This window comes from Pundamilia nyererei, unplaced genomic scaffold (genome assembly GCF_000239375.1).
Source record: "Pundamilia nyererei isolate P.nyererei 1_Seehausen unplaced genomic scaffold, PunNye1.0 scaffold00100, whole genome shotgun sequence".
In the NCBI taxonomy this organism is placed as follows: Eukaryota; Metazoa; Chordata; class Actinopteri; order Cichliformes; family Cichlidae; genus Pundamilia; species Pundamilia nyererei.
Window position 1 is genome coordinate 1,283,671 of NW_005187501.1, and position 24,535 is coordinate 1,308,205.

General features: G+C 40.5%; 3 protein-coding genes across 4 annotated transcripts in view; 2 read left to right on the plus strand and 1 right to left on the minus strand.

Moving 5' to 3' along the window:
* The window catches only part of nkain4 (sodium/potassium transporting ATPase interacting 4), a 53,661-nt gene extending 42,422 nt beyond the window's left edge, over positions 1-11,239 (plus strand). The window contains exons 6-7 of one of the 2 annotated variants that reach the window (XM_005740457.1): positions 8,120-8,204; positions 8,919-11,239. In XM_005740457.1, the coding sequence (XP_005740514.1) occupies positions 8,120-8,204; positions 8,919-8,928 (95 nt within the window). In that variant the 3' untranslated portion in view covers positions 8,929-11,239. The remainder of the gene's footprint in view (positions 1-8,119; positions 8,205-8,918) is intronic. The other variant, XM_005740458.1, reaches the window with a different exon arrangement.
* Positions 11,240-11,315: 76 nt separating this feature from the next.
* birc7 (baculoviral IAP repeat containing 7) lies at positions 11,316-15,175 on the minus strand. The gene is made up of 7 exons (XM_005740456.1): positions 14,358-15,175; positions 13,773-13,872; positions 13,305-13,386; positions 13,135-13,180; positions 12,172-12,381; positions 11,861-11,926; positions 11,316-11,679 (listed from the first exon to the last, which is right to left on the minus strand). Exons 1-7 carry the CDS (start codon positions 14,896-14,898, stop codon positions 11,480-11,482), a joined length of 1,245 nt encoding a protein of 414 aa, XP_005740513.1. The 5' UTR covers positions 14,899-15,175; the 3' UTR covers positions 11,316-11,479.
* Positions 15,176-15,725: 550 nt separating this feature from the next.
* LOC102203460 (YTH domain-containing family protein 1-like) lies at positions 15,726-23,793 on the plus strand. Its single transcript, XM_005740454.1, has 6 exons — positions 15,726-16,525; positions 17,337-17,361; positions 20,133-20,212; positions 20,484-22,130; positions 22,278-22,322; positions 22,489-23,793. The coding sequence occupies exons 1-6, from the start codon at positions 16,499-16,501 to the stop codon at positions 22,513-22,515; spliced, it is 1,851 nt and encodes a 616-aa protein (XP_005740511.1). The 5' UTR covers positions 15,726-16,498; the 3' UTR covers positions 22,516-23,793.
* Positions 23,794-24,535: the final 742 nt, after the last annotated feature.

The window sequence follows — 24,535 nt, forward strand, 5'->3', positions numbered from 1 at the left end:
TGTGTGTGTGTTCCTACACACCAGTGTTACAAAGGTCTAAGCAGTTCTTAGGTGGTCACATACCAAAGGCTGTGAGGGGTTTGCATCACCACCCAAGTGTCTTGCAGTCTTAGCTCTAGCCGGTACAACTTAATCAGCAGTCAACCATAAGTACTGCTTTGAAGGCAAAACCAGTTCTATCAAGTAGGGCTTTAAAAAAAAAAAAAGTAGGGTTTTTTCCCTCAGCAACTCCTTCTTTTTTGAATTCTGTTCATTCCCAGTGAGAACATCCATTAAAACTGAAGTGGATAGTTATCCTCTCTCAAAAATAAGAGATAAAAAAAACCCAAACGAACAGCGAAAGGATGGCAAAAGAAAAAAGCTTGGGGTGAAAAAAGATTGTGGTGTGATTTTTATTGGTTTTAATTATCTGGCCCAGGCTGTGTTGAAGTGAAACGCTGCTACATCGCTTCCAAGTGCTAGCTCTTTGTTATTGTAATCAGCCCTTTGCCTGTACGCACCCACCAATATGCACATGTTTGTTCGAGCAGACACAGGTGCACACACACACACACACACACACCAGCTAAGCCACTTTCTGTGCTCATTTTCTCCTCCTATTTGATGTGTAGATTAAAGCCAGTTTCTCCACTGAGCTCCCTGGCTGTCTCAGCATTTCTCCTCCTACTCAGAAGTATATCTTCCATATTCCTCTCTCTCATTTGCTTCATTTCAATTCCCAGTTTCTTCACAGGTTTAGGGAATGATAATATATCATAGCCCAGGTTTATTGTGTTTAAGAAATCCTCTCTTTCCCCCGCTCTAGCCATATCTGGCTTTTGAACTTTAATGAGGTGTGCTTGTAAAAAGTTAAAGGTCTCTGGTCACTCGTTGTATCAGCCTCATTAAGCGCCTTGCTGGTCAATAACTTCCACGGCTGATTGCGCCTTACTGAGAGAAGAAAGGTAGAGACAATCCTCTGGAGGGATGGAGAGAAAAGGAAGCGAGCGAGCGAGAGAATGAGAAAGAGTGGGCATACATTAGGGGAGCAGAGGGAGGTGTTTATCGGGAGCAAGTTGGGAGGAGAAAAAGGACCCAGTATGCAAACAACAAGAGACATGATGAGCTTTTCATGAATAAGGAGATAAGAGAGGAATTCCTTTCACGCAAAGCACTCTTTCACTCTCCAGGGACAGGACTGAGTTGGATTTGAGTGCTCAGACTTGCGTAAAGACTAGCAAAATGAACACACACACACACGTGTATACAGGCACGTACACACTCGCAAAAAGCCAAGAAGACACAATGGGGAGAATAACAAGCATCATATACCATCAGCTCAGGGTTTGACATGGCTTTCAGGCTTTATTACTGATAGAGTGTGTATGCGTGTGCGTGTGTGTGCATGAGTGAGCTCCCTTTTGATGTGAGTCTCTCTCCCTCTGTCACTCACAAGTGCATCTATACGTGGTCGCGCACTCGTTCGTACCTGGATGCGTTTGTGTGCGCGTTTAGCTGACTGTGTGTGACTGACTGACTGAGTGTAGGTGATTGTCGATATTTGTGTGCATGAATTTGTTACACAGAGTTATCTGCGGTGAGCAGACACACCAGCAGAGTGAGTGGTGGGGAAAATCCTCTTTGTAAAGTAGGTCATGGAGTTAGCCGCCTAGCACTGGGATAAGCTTGCTTTAGCTTGTCTGCTAATTATGCTGCCGCCCTCTGTGCTGAGTCACATCTGCAGAAAATGCTCTAAAAACAGACAGAGGAGCTATACGGCAGGATGCACAGGGGGCAGTATCATCAAGTTGTGTGAGAAGGTCAAAATAACAAAAGTTCTAGTATCTTCAAAAACATGGATGCACATGTTCAGGACCTCATCTGTGAAAATGTTCGTTTTCTTTTTAATACTTTAACCTAACCTTAGTAGTGCAGTCAGTCATTTTTGAGGTCATTTTATACATAAAAAATAATATTGTACATATAAAAAAATATATATTAATTAGTGTGCAACAAACTGATGTGTTCTCATGAACTTTGAATGAATCCATTAAAAATACACAGGAGCAGGCATTGGAAAACCTGTTCACAAAGAACACACAGAATATGAAGTCGACATCAAGTGATGATGAGCTGGTCCTGATGTTTCTAAACAAGCAAAGGAAGAAACTGAAATTCTTGGTTCATCCAATTCTAATGAGAAGGCAGCAGCAGGGAGAATTTGATGGTTTAATCCGGGAGTACATATTTCAGGATGTCAGTGGAGCAGGTTAAGCTCTTGTTGGCAGAGTTAGGACCACACCTGAGGACGCAGAAAAACGATTTCCCAGCGCAGACTGACTCGAGCAGCGTCTAGCTGTGTGTCTGAGGTAAAATAGTATTATTTTACTATTTGTATATTTTGTACCACTGCATTTTTGAGCTACGAGTCCACTTGATCCCAAAGGCAGTGATCAGATTGGTCCGTTATCTTTATTCGTATCCGAAAAGTCTGGAAAATCAAGCTGGGTTTAAGAAAAATGCCACAAATTGGTCCAGCAAAACTATGTGGTCAGCATGAATGAATAGGTTAGTCTGAAAAATATTTTTAAGCTTCAAAATATTCACATGAATTTTACACGCCTGGTGAGTAAAGGCCTTCAGACTTCAGATATGAAGGTTCATATCTTTATCATCTATGAAAGCCCCCCCCCCCACTAAAAAAGTAAAAATCTTCCTCTTCTTGAAATCAGGACTTTAACACGTGAAAGTTTGTATAAGCGTGCTGATTTATTCCTGATAATAACAAAGTTACTGTCAGCAGATGAGAAACTCAACAATGAGCCCACTAAACAACAACAGCTAGTTTTAAGTTAACGTTATGACAGTTAATGTTACGCTTGAGTGTCCTAAAAATCACACGTTCCCTCTGATAAACAGTTTGATTACGTTCTCACATCATATGAGAGTTTATTCACTAAGCGTCAGAGTCCAACAATGATAGGTCGACTTCAAAGAAAATTTCACGTACCGAGAGAAAAGTTCAGGATATCCTCAATGACTCATTTCAGTGTTGTTGTCATAGACACAAGTGAACTTCACTGACTCATTGACTTGTATCAGAATTTCTTCACAGTTTTACAGCCTGCTTCAGAGTAAATACATGTAGACACCAGCTGAGGTGAACAGCAGACTTATAGCCTACAGTCAGTACAGATGAACAGTGGCCACCATAACTACCATTATACCCTTGAATTAGGCAAAAAAAAAACAGAACTCGGTTAACTGCAGTCTGCAATCTACTGACAACTAGCAATGATATTTTACACACTGTAATGTTAAGATCATTTCCATTGACATTTAACAGTATCCCAATCACAATTTTACAAATGAAATTTAACTTACTCATATTGCAATTCTGAGGTACCTGTACTTCATTGTCCATCTTATTTTTTATGCCATGAAAATAAAGCAACTGACCAAAAGAATAAAACATGCTAATTTTAAAACAGTAGCAAAGTGTTAAGTAGAGGAGATCGAACATATTTTGTGGATTCATGATGGGATGAGAAACATAGCCAGTCATAGCTTGGTAGTGTGAGGTGAGGCAGAGACACATGTTCATCAAAAGTATCCTGATATAAACAGTAGGGACAAGCCCAGATCTTTGCTTAGGGATAAGAATTTTTAATTTTCTTTTTTGTTTGTTTGCTTGTTTGTTTTTGTTTTTTTTAAGGGAACATGTTTAATATTAACATTAGCATTGTATCAGAGTTAGCTTAGAGCTAATTTGCATCTGCAGTCCCTTGGTGGGTTACAAGTAAAATATCACAGCAATAAAATATATAAAAACTGAACTGAATTATAAAATGCATTGTTTTTAAAGCTGACACTAGAGTTGGAGGTTTTAATGATACTGTGGCATTCCACCAAGTTGGAAATCAATACTGTCAGAGATTTTGTGCTAATTAAACTACAGTCCCTTTTCACCGAAGCTGTTTTCATTTGCTGTAGTTCAAACTAAATAATGGCTGATATTAATCTGATGTTTATGTTGTACCTATGAACATCTCATCAGTGTGACACTGGATCAGAATGTTCAACATCAGATCCCCGAAACTGGAGGATCAAACATCGCTCCACTGATGCATTGACCTAATAGCTGATGTTTATGCAAATAAACTTAAGTTAGTCAACCAAGATGACAAATCAGTTTCTAATATAAAGGTCTTGTTTTACCCAACTAAGAGTCAAATACCCAGACATATGAAAACAAAAAGAAACAATGGAAAGGCTGGAACCAGAGAATGCATTAAATATTGCAAATTTTACAGTAGACAAGTGTGCTCTCCAGGGTCTTTTGCAGAAACACAATGAAATGGGGGTGATCTGCCAAAACAAACAAAAAGCCAACAAGCAAGTGTTTCGGGGTGATTAGCCAGCCCCATAATATATGCTAATCAAGGATCCAGGCAGCAAAGATGCATGAATTTCTGTCTATAAGCTGCCCAACAAGCAATTGAAGCAAAAATAATAATAAAACAAATATTATTATGTTGGTCAGCAAATTTCAAAATCAATACATGCTTAATGGATCAGCAGTCACATTAAAGTAAAATTACGGTGGCAACCTCTTTGCGACTAGTAAAAGTTAGTGGTTGACCAGTGATTGCAGTTGTTCTCAGACAGGTTTGCACATTACTGGTGTCTAATCTATAAGTACAGACAAATTGCCAACACATTGAAATCAGTCTGAATTGTTCTCTTCATTTCCCGTTTATCATCACAGATCTGGTCCCTGCCTTTGAAAATGGCAACAAAGTCGCAAGTTCATTGAACAAAGTTGCAATAATTTTGGTCATACTATGATAACATAAGCTAGACGGTTAATGGAATTGTTTATGATATACTATCTTCAAAGACTTTATAATAATAGCTCATAATAAGCGCAAGCAATTCCAAATTCCAGTGAAAACCAGTGAAGACGGTGCTGGATGTTGGAGTTTAGAAACATCATTAATGCAGACAAAGTTTCTACAGACTCCATCTCTCCCTTGAACATCTTACTCTCACTCATCTTTGCATGAATCATAAAATTTAAATGCACTTTCAATCAAACACACCCAACATTTTTATGTGCAGAATAACAATGCATAAAACAGCAAAGATGGCTGCGTGTGTGAGGAGAGAGATGCAGACATGCAGAGCCAGCTAGGAGTGTGTGTGTGAAAGGGACCACAACTGTCTTTTAATTGACCTCTTCCATCATTACAGATTCTCTCTACAGAAGTCTTGAATGAGCTGTCCAGTCTTTTATCACTCTCTCTGTCTTTGTCTCTGCCATTTCTCACCCTTGTTTTTCATGAATTTCCTTACACTATGCTCTGTCTGTTTTAGTCTAATTTTTCAAGCGAAGCCCCGCCGTCCCCACCCACCACACACACACACACACACACACACATGCACACACACACCACTGTCTGCTGACTGTCTGTATCTCTGCTTTACATTACATTACTCCCTGCTTGTTTGGGGGCACTACTTAGATGCCTTAACTACTGACCTACATACCTTTCATATCTTGCATGTGTCTGCAGAAGGGGGAAAAAAACCAGCTTGCTCAATCTGCTGGGAAGAAAGTGATCTTGCTTCTGTCAGTGTTGGTGTCAAAAAACCGCCAGTATCTGTTTTAATAATCTCTCCTGTTAAAGGTTTTCTGTTTGCACTGGTGTTACTAGATTTAATGTTGAAAAACACAGTCATATGGATTTTTTTTTCCAGTAATTTCTCAACCATCAAGAATCAGTGAGCTGCACAGAAGACCAGCCTCAGAGCAGGATCAGACTGATGCATGCTGTAATTAATAGGGAAATGATTCAACATGGAACAAACAATTAACTGGCTGAAAAACAATATAGTCTGTAGGAGGAATAGAGGTCGGGGTTATAAATTAAGCATTTAATAGAGAGCAAAGTAATGTTTTGACACACTGAATGTCTTCATTAGAGTGAAAAGAGGCAGCTTTAGAGGCAACCTATTATGCCCAAGCCAGGATTTTTTTCTTTCATTCTTGAAATCTTAATAAAGCAGATTTAAATGATTCACACAAAATAATCCTTATTTGGGTCCTGGCAGACACAGCCCCTCAGTTCATCATCTATATGCAACAATCTCTTTCACAACCCTTCCCCCTCCCTTTAAGCCAGCTTTCTTATGATTGGCTGTCCCTGGTAAACAAAAGGTTTGAACAGCAGGTGGGTGGGGCTTCTGTACTGTAAAAGCCTTAGTTTTTAGTTCATAGGTCCTTTTCTAAGCAGCAATTTTAAGCATTGTAGCTCAGGTTGATTAAACAGAAGCGGCCCCATTCTATTTAGTGTTTCACAGCTGTTTCCTGTCTTAAAAAACAGAGCCATAATTAATCTTACTGGTTAATTAGTAATACCTGTGTTTACTTAGCAATTATATGCGAAAAGACTACTGTGAAAAGAGCTTATGTGGATCGCTTGCACATGCCCGAGCTTATTATTTTTAGCTCTGGCTTTGCTAAATAAGAGAGACTAGCATCCTAACAGTGTATATACATGACAGAAAATAAGGATATAATACAAAATAGTACATCATACACACCGGGCCCAGTTTAAGTTTAGGTTGGTCAGTGCATATGTCACAAGATTCTTTACAGAAATCTGACTTTCAAATACTTTCCAAGTGGAGAAGTTGACCTATTTGTAGTTTTACATGAAAGGCACACATATCGCCAAAGTCATTGGGATTTCTGCTCGAATATCTGTGTCAAATTTTGTGGCAATCCATCCAGTAGTCAAGCTGATATTTCACTCTGAGCCAGAGTATTAGATTCACAGACTGGTGGAGGGATCCACCAAGCGATATTGCTTTGCTATCCCACGAGCTGTAGCGTGTCTAAAAATGGCAACCATGATTATCATCCAGCTGTATTCCTCAGCACGGTTTATCATGGCAGGAGATGGATCCCCACCTGCTTATAATGAGAAAATCACTCGTACAGAAAAGAGCAGGGGAGAGGGCTTTGTGTGTGTTTGAGTGTGTGCATCTTTGTATCTTTTGGTGGGTGGGTGGCATGTGTGTGTGTTTGTGGTGTGCAGATGAAACAGTGAATGCCTGGAAACCGGGACAGGGTCAGAGGAAAGGGGTGACACAGCACAACCCCTCTGGCTGGTGTGCGCATCCTGTCTACCTATCAGCATTTAGCAGACCACCCCTGCCTCCTCTTATCTGGATGGAACTGATTGGGCCTTCCACTAGTCTCTATGGCTGGCTTGTATGTGTGTTTTTCCACCACAGGTGCTGGGTTCCAAAAAAGAAACAGATGTGCTCATTTTGTTATTCACTCAGCTAGGGTCCTTTATATATTTGGTGTCTTTTCCCACTGAATAGGGTGCAGCTTTTACTTTTCTTCCACTCGCTGTGTTTAGAGGAGACTCGCAGCTCCTGGACACGCTGGCCTTTTTCACACGGACTCCCTAATCTCCTTGGCTCCCTGTCAGTCAGACCGACAAGCGTGACGCACCCCGTCCTCTCCTCCTTTTTCCTCCCCTCTCTGTCTGTCTCCCTCTCTGCCGTTTATGTCCCCTCAAAAGCCCCAAGCCTTTTCCATCCATCTCAAAAATCCCTCTCTCCGCATGTGTGAAAAACACACTGCACTTTGGTACCAGCATGTCCTTCTGTTTCTCGCATGACATAACACTCGCTCGCTCATCTGCACCTCGCCTAGAGTCTGAACTCTTAACTGAGAAAATAAACAGAAAGGTTTGAGGATCAATTTGGTGGCTGAAGGTCACCTCTGTTTCTGAGCGATAAAAAGGCTTAAGCTATTTTGACAGCTGGCAAGCTTTCACCTGTTCCCAAGCTTTCCCTTAGGCTTGAGGCAGATGCACAGATGAAAAACAGTTTTTTCTCTCTCTTCTACTTTTGTAGATTTTGTCAAACTAAAAGAGACTCAAAGTTTGCACTGTTGTTCACAAGCTACCTTACAACATCTGTGCACTCCATTTGTTCCCATTGTGTCTTTTTGTTTCCATTTCATTCTTCATTCAGTTTCTTTTTTTAATCGTGCATGTATTTTTAGTTGTCTGTCTTTTGATTTACTCCGGGATTTATGTGTTCAATACTTTGTTTTCAGTTGATTTTATTGGAGGATTTGACCCATTCCCACTCTACCATGTCAATGAGAAATCATCTCATCTCCTCTTAAAGCCCATGTACCCGTAAGTACGAGTGCGCTCTCATCCCATTACATGTGTATTTGTCTTTGTGCGTTGGAAGCATATTTATGTGACCTTTCACATTGTTGTTGGTGCAAGTTGTGATCGTGAAACTTTTACATGCGTTGGAAAGTGCAAGAAAATAATCTCCACTTTCATGTCCGTGCCAGAGGTTAGTGTCAGCATCTCTAGGTTGCAACACAGCGTTTACTGACAGAGATTACACAGAGTTGCTTACTCAGTATCTGGAGAAATGACTCATGTCTGGGGAGTAAACTAGTGTCTGAAACATGCTACATCCTGTCAGTGTGCTTTGGGGAATATGGAGACCTTTCATAGCATTGTGTGCGTGTGCGTAAGTGTGTGTGTCCACAGGCAGCTACTGGTAGAAAAACACATAAAAATATGTCTACAATTGGATTAATCACTTAAGTCGTGCAGAGGAATTAATAAAAATAAGCCTGGGAAGTAATGTAATAATTCTCTGCCAACATGAAATTAATATTTTATTAGCTTCTTGACAGTTTAATCAACTCTGTCTCTAATAGGAGGAAGTTTTCATCTCCCCTCTTAACCTACTGAGAGTTACCTGTATATCCTGGAGAAATTCTTCTAAGTGTGTGTGTGTGTTTGTGTGAATAGAAATATCTTTTTCCTTTGGTTGTTCAACAAGTCTTAAAGCTTTGCCCTTTCTGTCTATCTTTTTGTCCCTTCCAGGTCTACGTAAATAGGAGAACATCCAGCGGGGAGGTGATGCAGCAAATTCCTACAGAGACAAAATGGTTGCTTTGACACAAACGTCCCAGTGCGCTTCGGTGCACGAGACGTTCCTCCCTCCTTTGATTTCAGTCCTTTAAACGTGTAATTTGCTGATGTACTGCCCAGAAAAGCCAACATTTCTCTGTAAGGGTCCATCGTGACGGGTTTAGGGAGCTGGGGAATTGCAGTAAAACAAAGCATGTATTTAGGGGTATTTGTGTATTTAGGCAAGTATCAATCATTTTGTTCGTGTTGATTTCTCTGCTGTGCTCCCACTGCTGCAACCTGCCCACAATGGGCAAATACCCCCCTCCCAGACTGTGACTGTATAGAACATGTACAGCTATTAAATACATTGTGGATGTAATCAGGGGCTGCCCATCATTGCCAGTCTGTGGTGCTGTGTCTTAGAGGACTCACTGATTTAGCATATTATTGCTGGTTTGGCTCAAATCTTAGCCGGAGGGCTGAATTACAGTGGAGCCTGTGGAATGAGCTATTGTGTGCTGTCTGTTTACTTTAGGCCAGGATGTGTGTGCATAAATACAGAAGCAGAGCAGGAAGAGACAGGGGAGTGTAGAGGTAGAGGGTGGGGAGGGAACAAAAGCACCAAACCTACAGGGGCATCTGTCAAAAATAGAAAATGTAAATAATGAAAGTGGGAGGGTTAAAATTAGCTTTTGATTTAGAGTTTGAAAATGTGAGCTATCAAGAATGCAAAATAGCGTGAGCCTGCAAGAGGCATTCAAACACAAAGGATGGCATGCGAGTCTTAGTTTTATTTCGGGAGTCTTATTATTGTGACTATTTTCACCAACAACAAAGTCGGTGTTTCTGAAGTGTCAGGTGTTTGTGCTCGATGATACGCTGAAAGCTTTGTTTTCACGTCAGTCCCCCTCTAACTACTGACAGATCTGCCAAGGGTGATCATTACACACACTCAAACAAAGGTTACATAGCATATTTTTAACTTGAAGAAAACAATAGAAGCTGTTTCATTGTTCATATTTAAGCACAACAGTGCTGAGATGTCTGGGTATGGTCTTCAGTGTAGAAGTAGCGTGGCGTTATACATGAATAGATCAGAGAGTTTTCTCCTGTCACTTCAGCAGTTTAAATTAAATTGTCAGTGTTAATAGTCGCAGCTGTGATTGTTTGAGAGCATGTTGGGGTGTTTTTTTGTTTTGTAATTTTATGCATATTAAGTAATAAGTAAAAAGCAAAACTGGTGTCTTTAAATTGCTTTATATAAACTGGCAACTTAAATTTCTTGTATTCTGACCCAGAAAAACGACAATTATTCAAATGAAATGAAATGAAAAAGTTCATATCTCCCATACTGATTGGTAGCACTTCTTTTGTTCCTGTTAGTGTCATCAAGAAGTCAGATTCGCTCACGCCTTACTGGTTGTGTGAATCACTACTGCCCTCTGGTGTTCATAGTATTCATGTGCAAATTTCAAGGCTACTGAGTTTCTGCTGCATGCTTAACCTTCCATAAAACTCCCTTTTTTTTTTTTTAGCACTTTCCCTGGCCAGGATTTGTTTCTTATTTTTGTGTTGTCATAGTTGTATTTGCCTTCAGTTGTATGCTACATCATATAGACTGAGATTTGGTCCATTTGAAAGTAATTGCATTGTGTTAATTGATTGGAATAGTTGGCCACTTGGCTTGTTTTCTGTGGAAGTTTTTTCATTTCTGTTTTCAGCAACTTCAGCTATCAAGTGCGTGTCAGAGTCCTCTGTGATCTTAAATGTGCTTTACTGCCAGACAAACAGTTTTTCAACTGTTAGGATTCTTAAAATGATCTGAATACTGTTTCCATTCGATTGATCACCTCGCTGTCTGAGAGATGCAATAATTTTTGTGTCATTGTTTCTTTATAATTTAAAGTTTACACACTCCTGGGAAGCCAGCTAGCGTGTGAGTAAAAACACAAAGCACCTCATATTGTAACATAATCAGTATTAACAGGAAAATGCTTCTAAAATCCTAATGTAAAACAGGTCTTCCTCTCAGTGCAATACAGCCTTTTCCTAACCTGGTGACTAGTATTAGTTGAAACATGTTATATTTGTTAAATTTCCACTGAAAAGAGTCTATCTCTGTGTAGATACTTTTTGTTTTTATAGAAAGTGGAAATGGTTCTTTTTCTCTTCAATTTTGCATCCTGTGTTCCTCCAACCCGATGTGACCTGAATTTGTATTCCTATTTATCCAGAACTGTGCTTTGTGCTCATGTAAATATGTGTTTGTTAATAAAAGAATGTGCTCTTTTGATGGTCCCATGTGTCATTTAGTAGGTAATTCTGTTTTTGTAAAAAAATAAAAAATAAAATCCAGAAGCTATAAATATGATGGCAGCTTGAACTGTTTATTGTAGAAAATGATCTGGTAACCCTGACAAAATAAGCAATCAGCACTCTTTATTCTTTCCAGTACAACAGAAACTGGGGCCTGTGGAAAACTCAAGGCCACTCATGCAACACCTGTATAGGGGTGGCTTTTCACTACAGCCTTAGGACATGAAAGCACGGACACTGCCTCTGATGACAGCTCTGCAGATGGGGCAGTGACGTAGGCTGGCAGCACAATCACCACAAACCACCAGATGACCACAGGGGATGAAGACAATGGACACAAGCTTGTCCATGCACACTTTACAGGTCCTCTCCTCCTGCAGCTGCCTCAGCAGCTCCTCTGGACTGTTTTCCTTAACTGTTGGGAGAAACCGATGAAGACAAACACACAAACTATTTGTTCAAGCACAATGTTGTAAGTCAAGCCTATAGTAATTATACACATTTACTGTTTAATTGGTTGATTTCAAATAAATAAAACTACTACAAGCACAAAATTTTGATCTTTTTTGAAAATCTTTGAGATATTGACTGCTGACCTTTCTCTCTGACGGGTGTCTGTGTTCTTACATTTCCAGCACTGGAGCCTTGCCTCATCTCTGGGTCTGATGTATGCGAACATTAAGAGTCAGTCAGATATATTCGGAACTTAAGGATCCATTAAAATGGTGAATTTTCCTTAATAAAAACAAAACCATTTGAATTCTAATTGAAATACAATGGCTGTTGAACAAATACAGTGAAAGGAAAAGTAGAAACCCCCCCCCCTTTCTATTGTGAAGTGGAAATATATACAGTAGCAGAAAATGTATGTAAATCAACTTAGTTGCTTTCTAACAATGACAGCTACCTCTGCTTCGAGGCCTGCTCTGTCTGTCTTCCTCCTCCGCCTGCAGTACATCAGTAACCAGGTCAGATACAGACGTGTAATGCTGGCCTGTCAGAAGGTACTTGGTTTGGACAAGACTCTCCACCAGGCTGGCTTCAAAGCCCATCTGGAGCACAGACTGTACCACAGGAGAAAGCATGGCCGATGAAGCTCCCAGACCTCCGACCAGATCTGGGGATCAGAGGAAGGGAGATGCCAGGATGATTAGAGAAGCAGCAGCCTTCACTGGACGCTATGTGAATTTTATACTAGTCTAAGCACCCCACACACTCTACCCTCTATAAGATAATGTGTAAATAATTGCCAAATTGTGCAAGCTTACCTCCGTCTGCCAATATATAAACATTTCAAAGCACAGACCCCTTCTGCATTTCAGCTGCTATGGATTATAATTGTGCTTCCTTCATTGTATGGAATAATTGCCCTCTCATGCCTGCCCTGCAACCATGAGCAATAGTCAAATGGCTTCCATAGCTCTCCCTAATTACTTCAATTTTAGAGCAAACATTAGCTCAGGTAATTGATCGCCCATTAATTTCATTTTCAGCTGCCCCCAAAGCAATGAGAATAGAAAGAAATGGACCTGCTACTCAGTGGCTAATTTAAGGTATTAAATCGAGTTTGTGAAAGGTATGCCTTTATCCATCAGATCTGTATTTCAACAAAAGTGGTTGACTTAGGAATAAATCAATCAAGTGGCCACAGACCTCTTTTCTCTCTTTGTGTGACTTGCAGTGCAAACAGAAATGTTTGATCCCCCTTTTTCTCTCTTGTGTGAACAAGCAAGACTGAGTGTTGACGGTTTAAATCTTTGCTATATATAGAGTACACATATATAATTAGAGACATGAAAGCAGAAGGCTGCTATGTTGTTAATCATATCTCCTCAGAAAAAGTTAGATTTTTGTTTTTTATAGGACTTACCGCCTCTGGAGCTGATATCTCTACCCGAGGAGGTCTGTGATCCTCCCTGGAGAAGTAATATACTTTTTTTTAAAAACAGATTTAAATGCAGCAGTGACAAACTACAGCTCATTAATGTGCAGCTATAATATCTCCAATGTTCCAAATAGATAAGAAGCAAAAGGTCTCACCATAGTGTCATCCAGGTGGAAATGAGTGTCCTGTATGTTGCTGATGTATTCCTGCCCCCTCGTTTGGATTAAGAACTCACATCTGAAAACAAAAGCTGCTTTATAATCTACAATATACAGACACACATTTATGTATATGGTGTATATGTGTGTGTCAGAGATTTGGCCAAGAGCATCTTTTCAAATATAATACCACCTAATTATTTTTTCAGTTCATTTCTCAAATCAAACATGAAAGATCTTGATAACTCTGGCTGTAGGTTTGTGGTAATTAGGTCATGCTGCAGAACGAATTTGGGACTGATCACGTGCATCTCTGATGATATTATGTGATGCGAATTTTGACATCCAGAGTGACTAAAACCTTTGCACATTTCTCGATATAAAAAGAAATATTGCCATGGCATGACACAAAAAAAAGCATTCAGCTGATGTTTCAATATCTGCCTGGAAATGTCCTGTTGTTACCGTGGAAACCATTTGGCATGTTCCTGCCAGGGGTCGTCGCCTGGCTCCCAGTTCCTCAGCCCTCCGTCGCAGTAGAAGCATTTGACATTGTCACCGTGACCTGCGATAATATAAGACGGCTGTGAAAAGGGAGCAATGACACACGCCCACTTAATCTTCGCAGCTTTAGAACGAACTCAGAAAATCTCTTCACGCACCAAAGGAATAAAATACATGCAAAAACTATAACCTGAACAAATTGTAATGAAGGTTAATCAAGCCTTCCCTGATACTGTCTTGACAAAACTACTTGGAATGCTGTTCATGATATTGTGTCCACACCCTGTGTACTGCCTGAAGCTGTACACATCCTACCTCTTTAGCAGCTCCAGCTTTGTCTAGGTTGTTCTGTCCACAACATCATGAGTCAGCAGGACAATTGTACCATGAACTCTCACACAGTGGGGTTGGTCACTCTAGCAGTGACAAGATCTGTGCTGGATATTTTACTTACAAATACGAGTAAATACTATAGTTTTGCTCATCATTTGTTAAAAACAAGAGGTGATCAGCATTATTAGACTTTAGAGTCAGACATTTGAGTACCTGTGTAGAAAAAGCCTGCTCTGGCAAGAACATCAGGTTGGATTGAGGCTTCGGTGGGCCAGTTGTGGAAAGTGGTGAGCCGCGAATCCTCTGCTTCCATCTCTGGGTAGACTGCTTGCCCAGCTGTTCCCTGGTCATCCATAGTCATCCTCTGGAGCTGACTCAAAAGCTGTCCATCCACAGAATCTGAGGAGTCAGCTTGAAGTGGGATATTTCCTACAGCTCGACCCAGAATGAAGCTGCAAGCAGGGAAATGTCTTTTATGCTCAGTGGCTGGGCTATCCCCTTGTATCCAGCATCTTAAAATCCCTCCACAGCAGAAACACTGTACTTTATCCCCAGGGCCTAGAAAGAAAAACCCTGCCTTGGCCAGATCTCCAGATGTGACAGGTGCATCTGCTGGCCAGTTGTGAAAAGTTCGAAGTCTCTCTCCTTCTCTTCGCATCTGAGGCTCCTCAAGGATGTGAAGCATAGCTTGCCTGTCATCCATCATTGTGTAGCATATAGGTTTCCCTTTCCCTTTTTGTTCTGTGCCAGTCATCCCTTTTGCGGTCCATAGTGGAGCGCACACTGAAGGTCAGCGCAGCACATCCAGTTGAAAATAATGTGATCAGCTGCAGGGGGCCTGCACAGTGACCTACAGGAGACTGCTTTCCAGAAAATCCCCCAAATGCCAGAATATTTGCTCTTTGATCCTTGAATGAATGACAGCCTGAACATGCCATGTTGCTCCGCCTCTTAGGAAAACACTGCAAAACATTTCAGCGGCATGCCTTTCCCTAATAACTAATAATTCTTAAAAGGATGCTTTTCTTTAAACAAAATAGCAGAAAACAACTTAACGTATAGATCATGAGAATACAGGTAAATAAAAATGAGAGCTTGCACAATAAAATGTGAAAACAAATTGCTTAAATACACAAAATAATAAGATGTGTCATCTTCTTTCTTGGAAGGAAAAAAGTGTACATTTAAATCTAATTAAAAGACCTTCTATCTAAATAGTCTATAATATATGGGATGTTGAATATCTAGATGATGAGCCACGAGGCAAGCCAAGTCGAAACATAACCTACACAAGATGGGGAAAATAAAACAGCTCTTATAGCGACTTTGGTTTGATTATAGATAATCAAACATTTTACCATCTATTTACACTATACACAGTAAATAAATTTGACCTTTGACTGAGTTTAGGGGATTGCGTATGTCTCGTTGCTTCCTCCTAGTGGTTAAAGGGTGTAACATTTACTGCACAATTGCATTTCTAATCTATGTAAAATTAGCTATACTAAAATAATCATGACAACTCAACTGTTTTCCTCACTGTGTTTCAGGCTGATTATATACCAAATTCATAACAATGGGAAACCAGTGGCGCTGTGCACACAGTCTCACATGAGCGCTGTGTCTGACTGAACTGTCAGTTCTAGGGGGCCTGCAGAAAACAACCAGCAGTCTGCTGACACCTCCTGGCGCTATTTACACCGACAGGGGATGCAGAAAATAGCACTCGTGATACTGGAATAGTACTTATAGAACTAGAATTATGTTTTTGTGGTTTTTGTTTTATTTTGTTTTTTGTTAAACGACTTGGATTTATTCGTTGCTATCATTAAATCACAGCCATGGATGCACTTTGCCGATGGTAAGGATGCCTCAAACTTTTGCCACCCCGTGGGGAACGACGTGAACTACAGCGGCGGCTCAAAGCCCGGATGGAGCAGCCATTGGGGAAGTGTACAGGGCTTTAACGTAACTGAGGAGGTCTCTCTCTCTCTCTCTCTCCCTCTGTGGAATAAAAAAAAAAGACAAAGTAAGAGGCGACCGAAAATATTCACGGTCGGAAAGGCCCGTTCGGCGACACGTACCATCAACTTGAATACCTTTACCGGGGACTTGACTGCTTTCGGACGCAGTATCCGAAGCGACTGACTTGAACTGTGGAAGTTGGGATACGTCCACACAGCGGAAAATATACAGCTGAGCCTGCGCTACAACTGCTAGCCACACGCTAAGCGGCGCAGCTAGCCACAAAGCTAACTGTAACTGAGCTGTGAACTTGCTTTTCAAATCACGGGGGTTGCAATTCAGTCACAAGCTCAGGCTCTGTGAGAATCCAGGGATTTGCTTAATGAATTATGTCTGCCACAAGCATTGACCCTCAGGTAGGAAGGACGACTTACTTCGTCTGTAGAGAGCTTTTAGGCTACCTCACCCGCTAACGTTAACGATTTATTGGGCTATGGCTATTGCTCGGAAGTGCTAGCAAGCCACTAGCATTTGGCCGGTGCTTGTAGCTAGCGAGTTAGCCACTTTCCGTGAAATTGCTAAATGTTTTAATGGACGAGTAAGAAAGATGACACTTTTGCGAAAATATTCAGGCTGTTGTCAGATGTATCTTTAACAGAATCGATATGTTTTGTTGCCTATTGGGGACGGGGAAAAAGTAGCAGCCAATGCCTGAATACGTGAAACCCAAAGCTAGTTAACGTCAACAGATTTACATAAAGGCTCAGGCTAACTTATTCTTTAAATAGTAACTTTTATAATGGAATATTTTCTCGTGTCTGGGCTGTGAAAAATGTTTGAATCTGCTAAGAAACACTAAGCTGAAAGCTGCATTAAGTCTGATGGCTTTTGTAGAGCCATTTTAAGGGAGCTATGGTAGTTAGCAAAGTTGTATGTGGATTAGAGCTATCATAAACAGGTTATTTAAATAAACAGTTAATCATAGACCATTACATTGTACAATATGTCAAATAAAAGTGTAATTACTATACACCTTTTAATATAGAATAGCGTAAGGCAAGTGTTTCAGATGGCTCTCTTCGGGAAGTAGTCTCATGTTCAGTTTCTAGGCAATGGATAAGTAACATTATGGGTTGTACTCACAAGCTACGTGTGATATCTCAGGCCGACTCAAAATAACTTTTTGGTCTTCTTTTCCCCCCTTTCCTATGATTTACTTGGACACAGAGATCAAAGGGACAAGCATCTAAAGGTGAGTTGTGGATGACTGTATCAAGATAATTACTTTTTACATCTAAAGACCAGGACAAATTAAAGGAAAACTTTAAATGCTTGGCCTGGAGATATCCAGTGGATCTGTTTTGCTGTTGTGGTTTGAGTCCACTTATCACCTTAGAGGGAAGAGTATCTGAATTACTACAATATTGTTCTTGAAGATCACCTTTGTTCTATGACGAATAATTTTAATTAGATGTCAGTGGCCTTTTTTGGATGATAGTACCCTCATCCCTCAAATATAAATTATATGCTACCAGAGCCATGTCACAAGTAGCATATGATTGATTTTTGAACCAATGTCTTGGACAGTGCACCATCACCATTATCATAACACTAAATATCTTTTAGTACAATGTTTTTACAGTCCCCCACCCCCCAGACACAGACACTTTTTAGAATAAATGCCAACTTTCATAGATGAACTCTTTAGAATTTGGCAGATTAAGATTGGGTCAGTGTCCAAAATTGTCCTTTTCCACATGTAGCAATTAAAGGAGATAGTTTCCCAGGTTGGTACTACTTAAAACACTGTAACAACATGTAACATCTGTGTTACAACAGACCGAAGAACCATAGTCTGGTTTTACTTAAACCAGCGAGATTGGCATCCTTGTCCTCTCTGTGGTGTGCAATACCATATTTCTGAGTAATTAGTACACTATGCTGGAGATTGATACAGTGTAATGAAAATTTATAGTTAAAATTATCTAATTGGATTGTCAAACTACATTGTTTATTGTGTTTGACACTGGTAGATGAATATCTACATTTAAAGGTGATATCCTTTCCGCTAGCGATTTTTAAAAATATTTATGCTCTTATTCTTCATAAGTCAAGTGTTAACATGTAATACAAATAATATTAAAGCCAAATGGCAAAATATTGTACTATTTCACATTCAGAGGGACATACTAGATTAGAATACCTTTGCTATTAAAAATAAAAATTTCAGAAACCTCTAGATTGGTAGATTGGGGGTGTCAAACACAAGGCCCGTGGGTCAGAATTAGTCTGGCAAAGACCCCGTTCCAGCCCAGGGGATGGACATTTAATTGGCAGTTGGCTGGCAGAATGTTTTTATTTGTACAGACGAATCTCTTACATTTGTGGCCTTACATTTGTGTATATGGCCTATGATGTAAAATTTGACATCCTCCCTTTCCTGTGGATTCAGTAACATTTTTTGAAGAATGTGGCATTTGGGCGAACGTGTTTTATTTTTATGTTTACATACAAGATTGATATTTATGAAATGCAATGATTTATGTCTCTTATGGTTTGGCATTTATTTAGTTCATGATTTTATAGTAAGGGCACAAATCCATCTCTGCAGTATGACTGACACACACACACACACACACACACACACACACACACACACCCAGAGCCTAGAAAATTGCCTGCAAATGTTTGCAATATAATAAAGGGTGGGGGGGATAAAGGTTCCAATCACTGGAGATGCACTATATTCCAGTTTACATTTCCTAAATCCCATGTTGATAAAATTTCACATCCTTCACACACTTTCCATCCACATTAACAGTCTTTTTCCAGTGAATACTCCCATTTGGAAAATATATATATAAATCTTATAAAGTTTGTATCTGTCTTGTGTGAAACTTGTATGAAAAGCATACAAGAGTGAAAACAGATATAAAATCCCTTGAAAAATTATATAAATGAAACCTGTATGTTTTGGATACTTCCTAAAACAATATATGAAAGTAATGAGAAAGTTGCCACTTTCATGAGTAAATCATATAAGCCTTATATGATTCACTATATGAAGCAAGCCAAATCTTGCAAGTCTTTTATAATTTTTTTCTATTTCTTTTCCATATGGGCCAACATAATCAGAAACCCTTGTAATCAGAGTGAATTGTATCATACCACCAAATTGTTAAAAATTGCAATGAAAAAGCTATTTTGAAAAGAACCTGCTTAATATTGTTTTGAAGGCACAATAAGAACTTCCTGTTGCTTCAAAATTGCTCTCATCTCACAGGTGAGGGGCACACTTGTGTCTCCAGAAACTTGGTATTTTCAGTGTAAAACACAAAAGTCCTGAGTACTCAGAGCCTTAAATATCAAAATGTAGTTTTTGACGATAAATCACATTTTTATTACATTATTACTCCACCTGTGCCTCAAAATTCTTATTACTGCAGCTGTCCAAAACAATGACTCCTTTGTACTGTAATGTTGTAGCTGATTTGTGTAAATTAACATATATATATTTTTTTATCCCAACCAATTATTACACAGAAAGATTTACTTGCAATTTATTATTGTCGGTTCTTCATGAACACTGATATTGGTATATTTGATCTGCTGCAGCTTTTGGACAGACAGGTCTTAAATTGTGCTCATCTCAGGTCTGGCTGGCAGCAGGCCACAAGCTCATCCACATCTGGTTGTCTGGCATGGTTTGGCAGTTTTGGTGTAATGTTTGGGGGGTTTTGGGGGGGGGGGTTGCTTTTGGAAAAGCAGAGACATTAAAAACTGATTAAACTAACATTTATAGAACTAATATGTTTGAGAAATTGAAGACAACATCAGTGTGATTTGATTTTTGATTTTGTAAAAATATATTAAGAGTTTCATACAATCATAAGGTTATCCCTGAACACACTACATCTTGAAAGCTAAAAAAGCTGTTGCTATATAGACCTCAAAACATAACTGCATCCTCAGTACAAAATAAGTTTAAATGATCCATTAATGTTTTGTTTTGTTTTTTTGCAGTGCAAAATGGTTCACTGCATCAGAAGGACACTGTCCATGACAATGACTTTGAGCCATACCTCACTAGTCAATCAACTCAGGTAAAGTCTGCTCTTCAGCTTCTCTCACATGAGTTGTAAGAATGTTATTCATTATCGAATGCCACAGCATGGCAAATGTATGCACAGTCACTTTTTATAAAAAAGTGAACCTTGTAACCTACGCAGTGAAATGGGATTTGTTAAGAAGCCTTTAGCTATTTACCTATCAAAAATCCACAACTAGCAGAGTTGTATTTAATTTGATGTGGGGTATTTTTAAGTTTAACTCAGTTATTTGCTAATGTTGTGATTCTGACTTCTATTCATTCAGAACAACAGTTACCAGTCCATCACCGACCCTTACTTGCCAAGCTACTACGCTCCTTCCATTGGATTTCCATACCCCCTAAGTGAGGCTCCCTGGTCCACAGGTGGTGACCCCCCTATTCCATACCTCACCCCATATGGACCCTTGAGTAATGGAGACCATCACTTCATGCCGGACACAGTGTTTGGCCAGCCAGGGGGCCTGGGAAGCAGTATCTATCCCCACAGGTTTAACTTTTTCCCTGAAAACCCTGCCTTCTCTGCTTGGGGGACGAGTGGCTCCCAGGGCCAGCAGACTCAAAGTTCAGCCTATGGTGGCAGCTATAGCTATCCTCCCAGCTCCCTGGGGGGCACTCTGGTGCCTGATGGTCAGACAGGGTTTCACAGTGACACCCTGAACAAAGCCCCTGGTATGAACAGCCTGGAGCAGGGTATGGTTGGCTTGAAGATCGGTGGGGATGTCACTGGTCAGGGGTCAGCAGTAAAGGCTGTAGGATCTGTGATTGGTGGACCTGCAGTGGCAGCCACAGGAAACGGAGCAACGCCGATTGGAATGCCCCCACCTAAACCCACCTCTTGGGCGGCCATTGCCAGCAAGCCTGCCAAACCACAGCAGCTAAAAGCTAAGGTGAAGCCAGGGATGCCCAACCCAGGGGGAGCTCTTCCCCCACCACCCATCAAACACAACATGAACATTGGGACCTGGGAAAAGGGCCCAGTGACTAAAGTAGCCACAGCTCCACTGCAGCAACAGCAGCAGCCTCTTGGCCTGCCTCATGCCATGCCACCTCAACCCCCCATGCAGCAAGGACCCATGCAGCCCCCTCCTCCTCAGTCTTTGGTGCAACCCCAGATGCCACCTATGGCCTTACAGCCCCAGCCCCCCCATCACCACCAGCCACCACCCCAGCCCTACCAAAACCACACCCAGCCCCCACAACCCCAGACCCGCTGGATTGCTCCACGCAACCGTAACCAAGGTTATGGCCAGGGTGGACCTGGCCATGATGGTAGTGGTGTGATGGGTGTGGTTGGTAGTGGGAACAATGGTCCCCAAGCATCTTCCAGCCAAGGACCTTGTGGAGAGTCGCACCCAGTGCTGGAGAAGCTGCGGGCCTCCCATAGCTACAACCCCAAGGACTTTGATTGGAACCTGAAGAATGGCCGTGTTTTCATCATTAAGAGCTACTCTGAGGATGATATTCATCGCTCCATCAAGTACTCCATCTGGTGCAGCACTGAGCATGGCAACAAGCGGCTGGACTCAGCCTTCCGGGCCATGAATGGTAAAGGTCCTGTATACCTCCTGTTCAGTGTCAATGGCAGTGGTCATTTCTGTGGTGTGGCAGAGATGCGTTCACCAGTGGACTATGGGACCAGTGCTGGTGTTTGGGCACAGGACAAGTGGAAAGGCAAGTTTGATGTGGACTGGTTGTTTGTTAAGGATGTGCCTAATAGCCAGCTGCGCCACATCCGCTTGGAGAACAACGACAACAAGCCAGTGACCAACTCCCGTGATACCCAGGAGGTACCCCTGGAAAAGGCCAAGCAGGTGCTCAAAATCATTGCCACCTACAAACACACAACCTCCATCTTTGATGACTTCTCCCATTATGAGAAGAGACAGGAAGAAGAGGAAGAGGTGCGCAAGGTGGGTACAGTCATCTCTCTGTTATCTTAAAAATAGGATTTTGTACCTTTTTAGTGGAAAACTGGTGAAAGTTTCTTTAGATAATTTGACTCTTGATTTGTTCCTGATCTTGTTTTTGTCTGTCTCCTCTTTGCTCTTTTTTGACAGACTTTTGAACCTGCTCAGATACAGAACCGCTCCCGGTTGGATCAGGTAAAAAGCTGACTTTTTTTTGCTGTTTGATCAGCACTTTAAATACATGTAGACATCTGTTCACCAAGAAATGCTGCACTTAGTTTGTTGTTGTCTAATGATCATATGAGTAATGTTTGAGTAATTTCTTTTTGTTTGTTGTTTTTGTTCTTTTTTTTCTGAACAGGAGCGCCAGAACAGGAATAAACAATAGAAGACATCTATCCTTGGCTTGATCAACAGTTACACTAGGACTTGATTTAAAAAAGACAGAAGATTATGAAAATGCAAGCAAACCCTTCTTTTTTTTTTTATTAATTTAATCCTGGTGAATCTGCCATCATTGACACTTGTGCTTTTTTTTTTTTTTTTTGCCCCATGTACCACCACGTTTTGTGCAGGGATAACAAGCTGATTTAATGTATTACCTAGCCGCCACCACCACCACTCTTTTTATTTCAGTTTTTTATAAACATTTTTCTTCCCATTCCATGACGTACTCTTCTCTCAACAGACTGGTTTTCTCTCTCTTGCCCACCCACTCCCCCCTCCTCTTTCCAATTGAATCAGGGTTTGACTGCACCATGGAGGAAAAAAAAAATCTGCCACTTTATATTTCAGTACAATCAGGAACGGATGTGTCCTGCCCCTATTTGTCCATTTGGGGGCAACATTGCCATGCTTCAGAGGTTTAACTGTGCCAACAGGGTTGGAGGATCACAAAGGCAATGTTGGACTTGGAACTGTGCGATAATAAAACTTCTTCAAGGTTTTATCTATTTTTCATTCAGATCGACAAAATCTCTATTTTTTGGCTTACTACTGACAATTTTCATTTCAGAAACCTGTTTTCTGGAGCCTTAACTTTTTTTTTTCTAATTATTGGTGACTTCTCAAAAGAACTGCTCAAACAGTGACACTGCTGGAGAAATCAGGGATAGTGTGAAGTCACACGGGACTCGAGACATTTCAGAGGAGGAATTGCAAAGGCCTCTGGGAAAGAAATAATGGATGTGTCCTCCACAACCAGAACTCTCACCATTTAAATCAAAAATTGTACTATTGACATCCTTCACACCCCTCTGCTTTGCTTTCTTTTGATGTTTGTCGTGAAGGGGTCCTTTGTATGTTTCTTCACGAGATTCTGCTTGTGTACACAACCCAGTCTGAGAGAATTGTCGCATCCACCACCTTAAATTACTTTATCAGATTTATGTAATGATGTAAGTGCTGCATTGAATCAATTGTTGCTATCATATTTTTGTTCCACAAAAAGGGGGAAGGTTCCGATATTTGTCTAGTCACCGTCATTCTGTCTTAATCCTTTCTTTGTTTTTTCCTTTAATTTGGTTTCGCTAAGTCTATCATGTTGGTCATAATGCTAAGCTTTAACGTAGGAGCCTATATATTCATGGAGAAAGCCTAAAAATGTATAACCTAAAAATTAATGTAACTGATTTAATATCAAGTAAGAAAAAAATACGAAGAATGAGATGTGGTTTCTGTGTGTTTTTTGGATGTTGCGATTATAGTTTGTTCTAGACTGAAGCCATTGATTATGATACTGTAAACTACATTGAGGTATGTTTAAAAAAGGAAAAAAAAGATTGGATATTAAAAAATAAAAAATATTAATAGATGTGTGTGCCCATGCATGGCAAGCTGCATAATGGAAGTCTGTTGGGGATGGCTGAAGTATTATTTACTCTGCAGCTTGTTTTTTCGGGTGATGACGGGTGTTCAGACGCCCGTTTTGGAGCATTCACAGCAAGATTATTTGTGAGATCAGTTGGTTCGCGCCTCGTGATTAGTTTGAGATTGTCATTTAATCTTGGACTGAAAGATTACAAAGATGAAGAGAGGAATTCATGAATGCCTTTTTGCCTTTTAAGGGATTTTTATTTTTGTTTCTCTCGTCTGTGTAATTCTTATTTTTAATCTGTTGTGATTTTACAGTGAGCTAATTCAATTTTCAGATTCCACTTCACAGTTCTCTGAAGTCGTGTCACCTTAACAGTAATGTCAGGTAAACATGTCCTGGAAATAAGCTGTTTGTATTCTCAGATTATGTTAGATTATGTGAGTGTTGTGCGATCTGTCTTGACTGTTAACACCGTTAAAACATTGAAATGGCACAAGTGCTGCACTGTGCTGAGGTACTTCAGATCATTTGAACTGTCTGCTTCACAGCAGTATTTTCCAGGTGTGTGTTTGCACCTGACCAGTGTAACCCC

What these genes read in the sequence shown, in the direction of transcription:
- birc7 (XM_005740456.1), bottom strand. Translation starts at nt 14,898, where the DNA reads ATGACTGGCACAGAACAAAAAGGGAAAGGGAAACCTATATGCTACACA. An exon ending in CATGCCAAATGGTTTCCACG is followed by an intron (nt 13,387 to 13,772) that starts GTAACAACAGGA and finishes TTTTGTTTTCAG; the next exon opens with ATGTGAGTTCTTAATCCAAA. An exon ending in TCCACCTGGATGACACTATG is followed by an intron (nt 13,181 to 13,304) that starts GTGAGACCTTTT and finishes TTACTTCTCCAG; the next exon opens with GGAGGATCACAGACCTCCTC.
- LOC102203460 (XM_005740454.1), top strand. Translation starts at nt 16,499, where the DNA reads ATGTCTGCCACAAGCATTGACCCTCAG. An exon ending in AAAGGGACAAGCATCTAAAG is followed by an intron (nt 17,362 to 20,132) that starts GTGAGTTGTGGA and finishes GTTTTTTTGCAG; the next exon opens with TGCAAAATGGTTCACTGCAT. An exon ending in ACCGCTCCCGGTTGGATCAG is followed by an intron (nt 22,323 to 22,488) that starts GTAAAAAGCTGA and finishes TTTTCTGAACAG; the next exon opens with GAGCGCCAGAACAGGAATAA.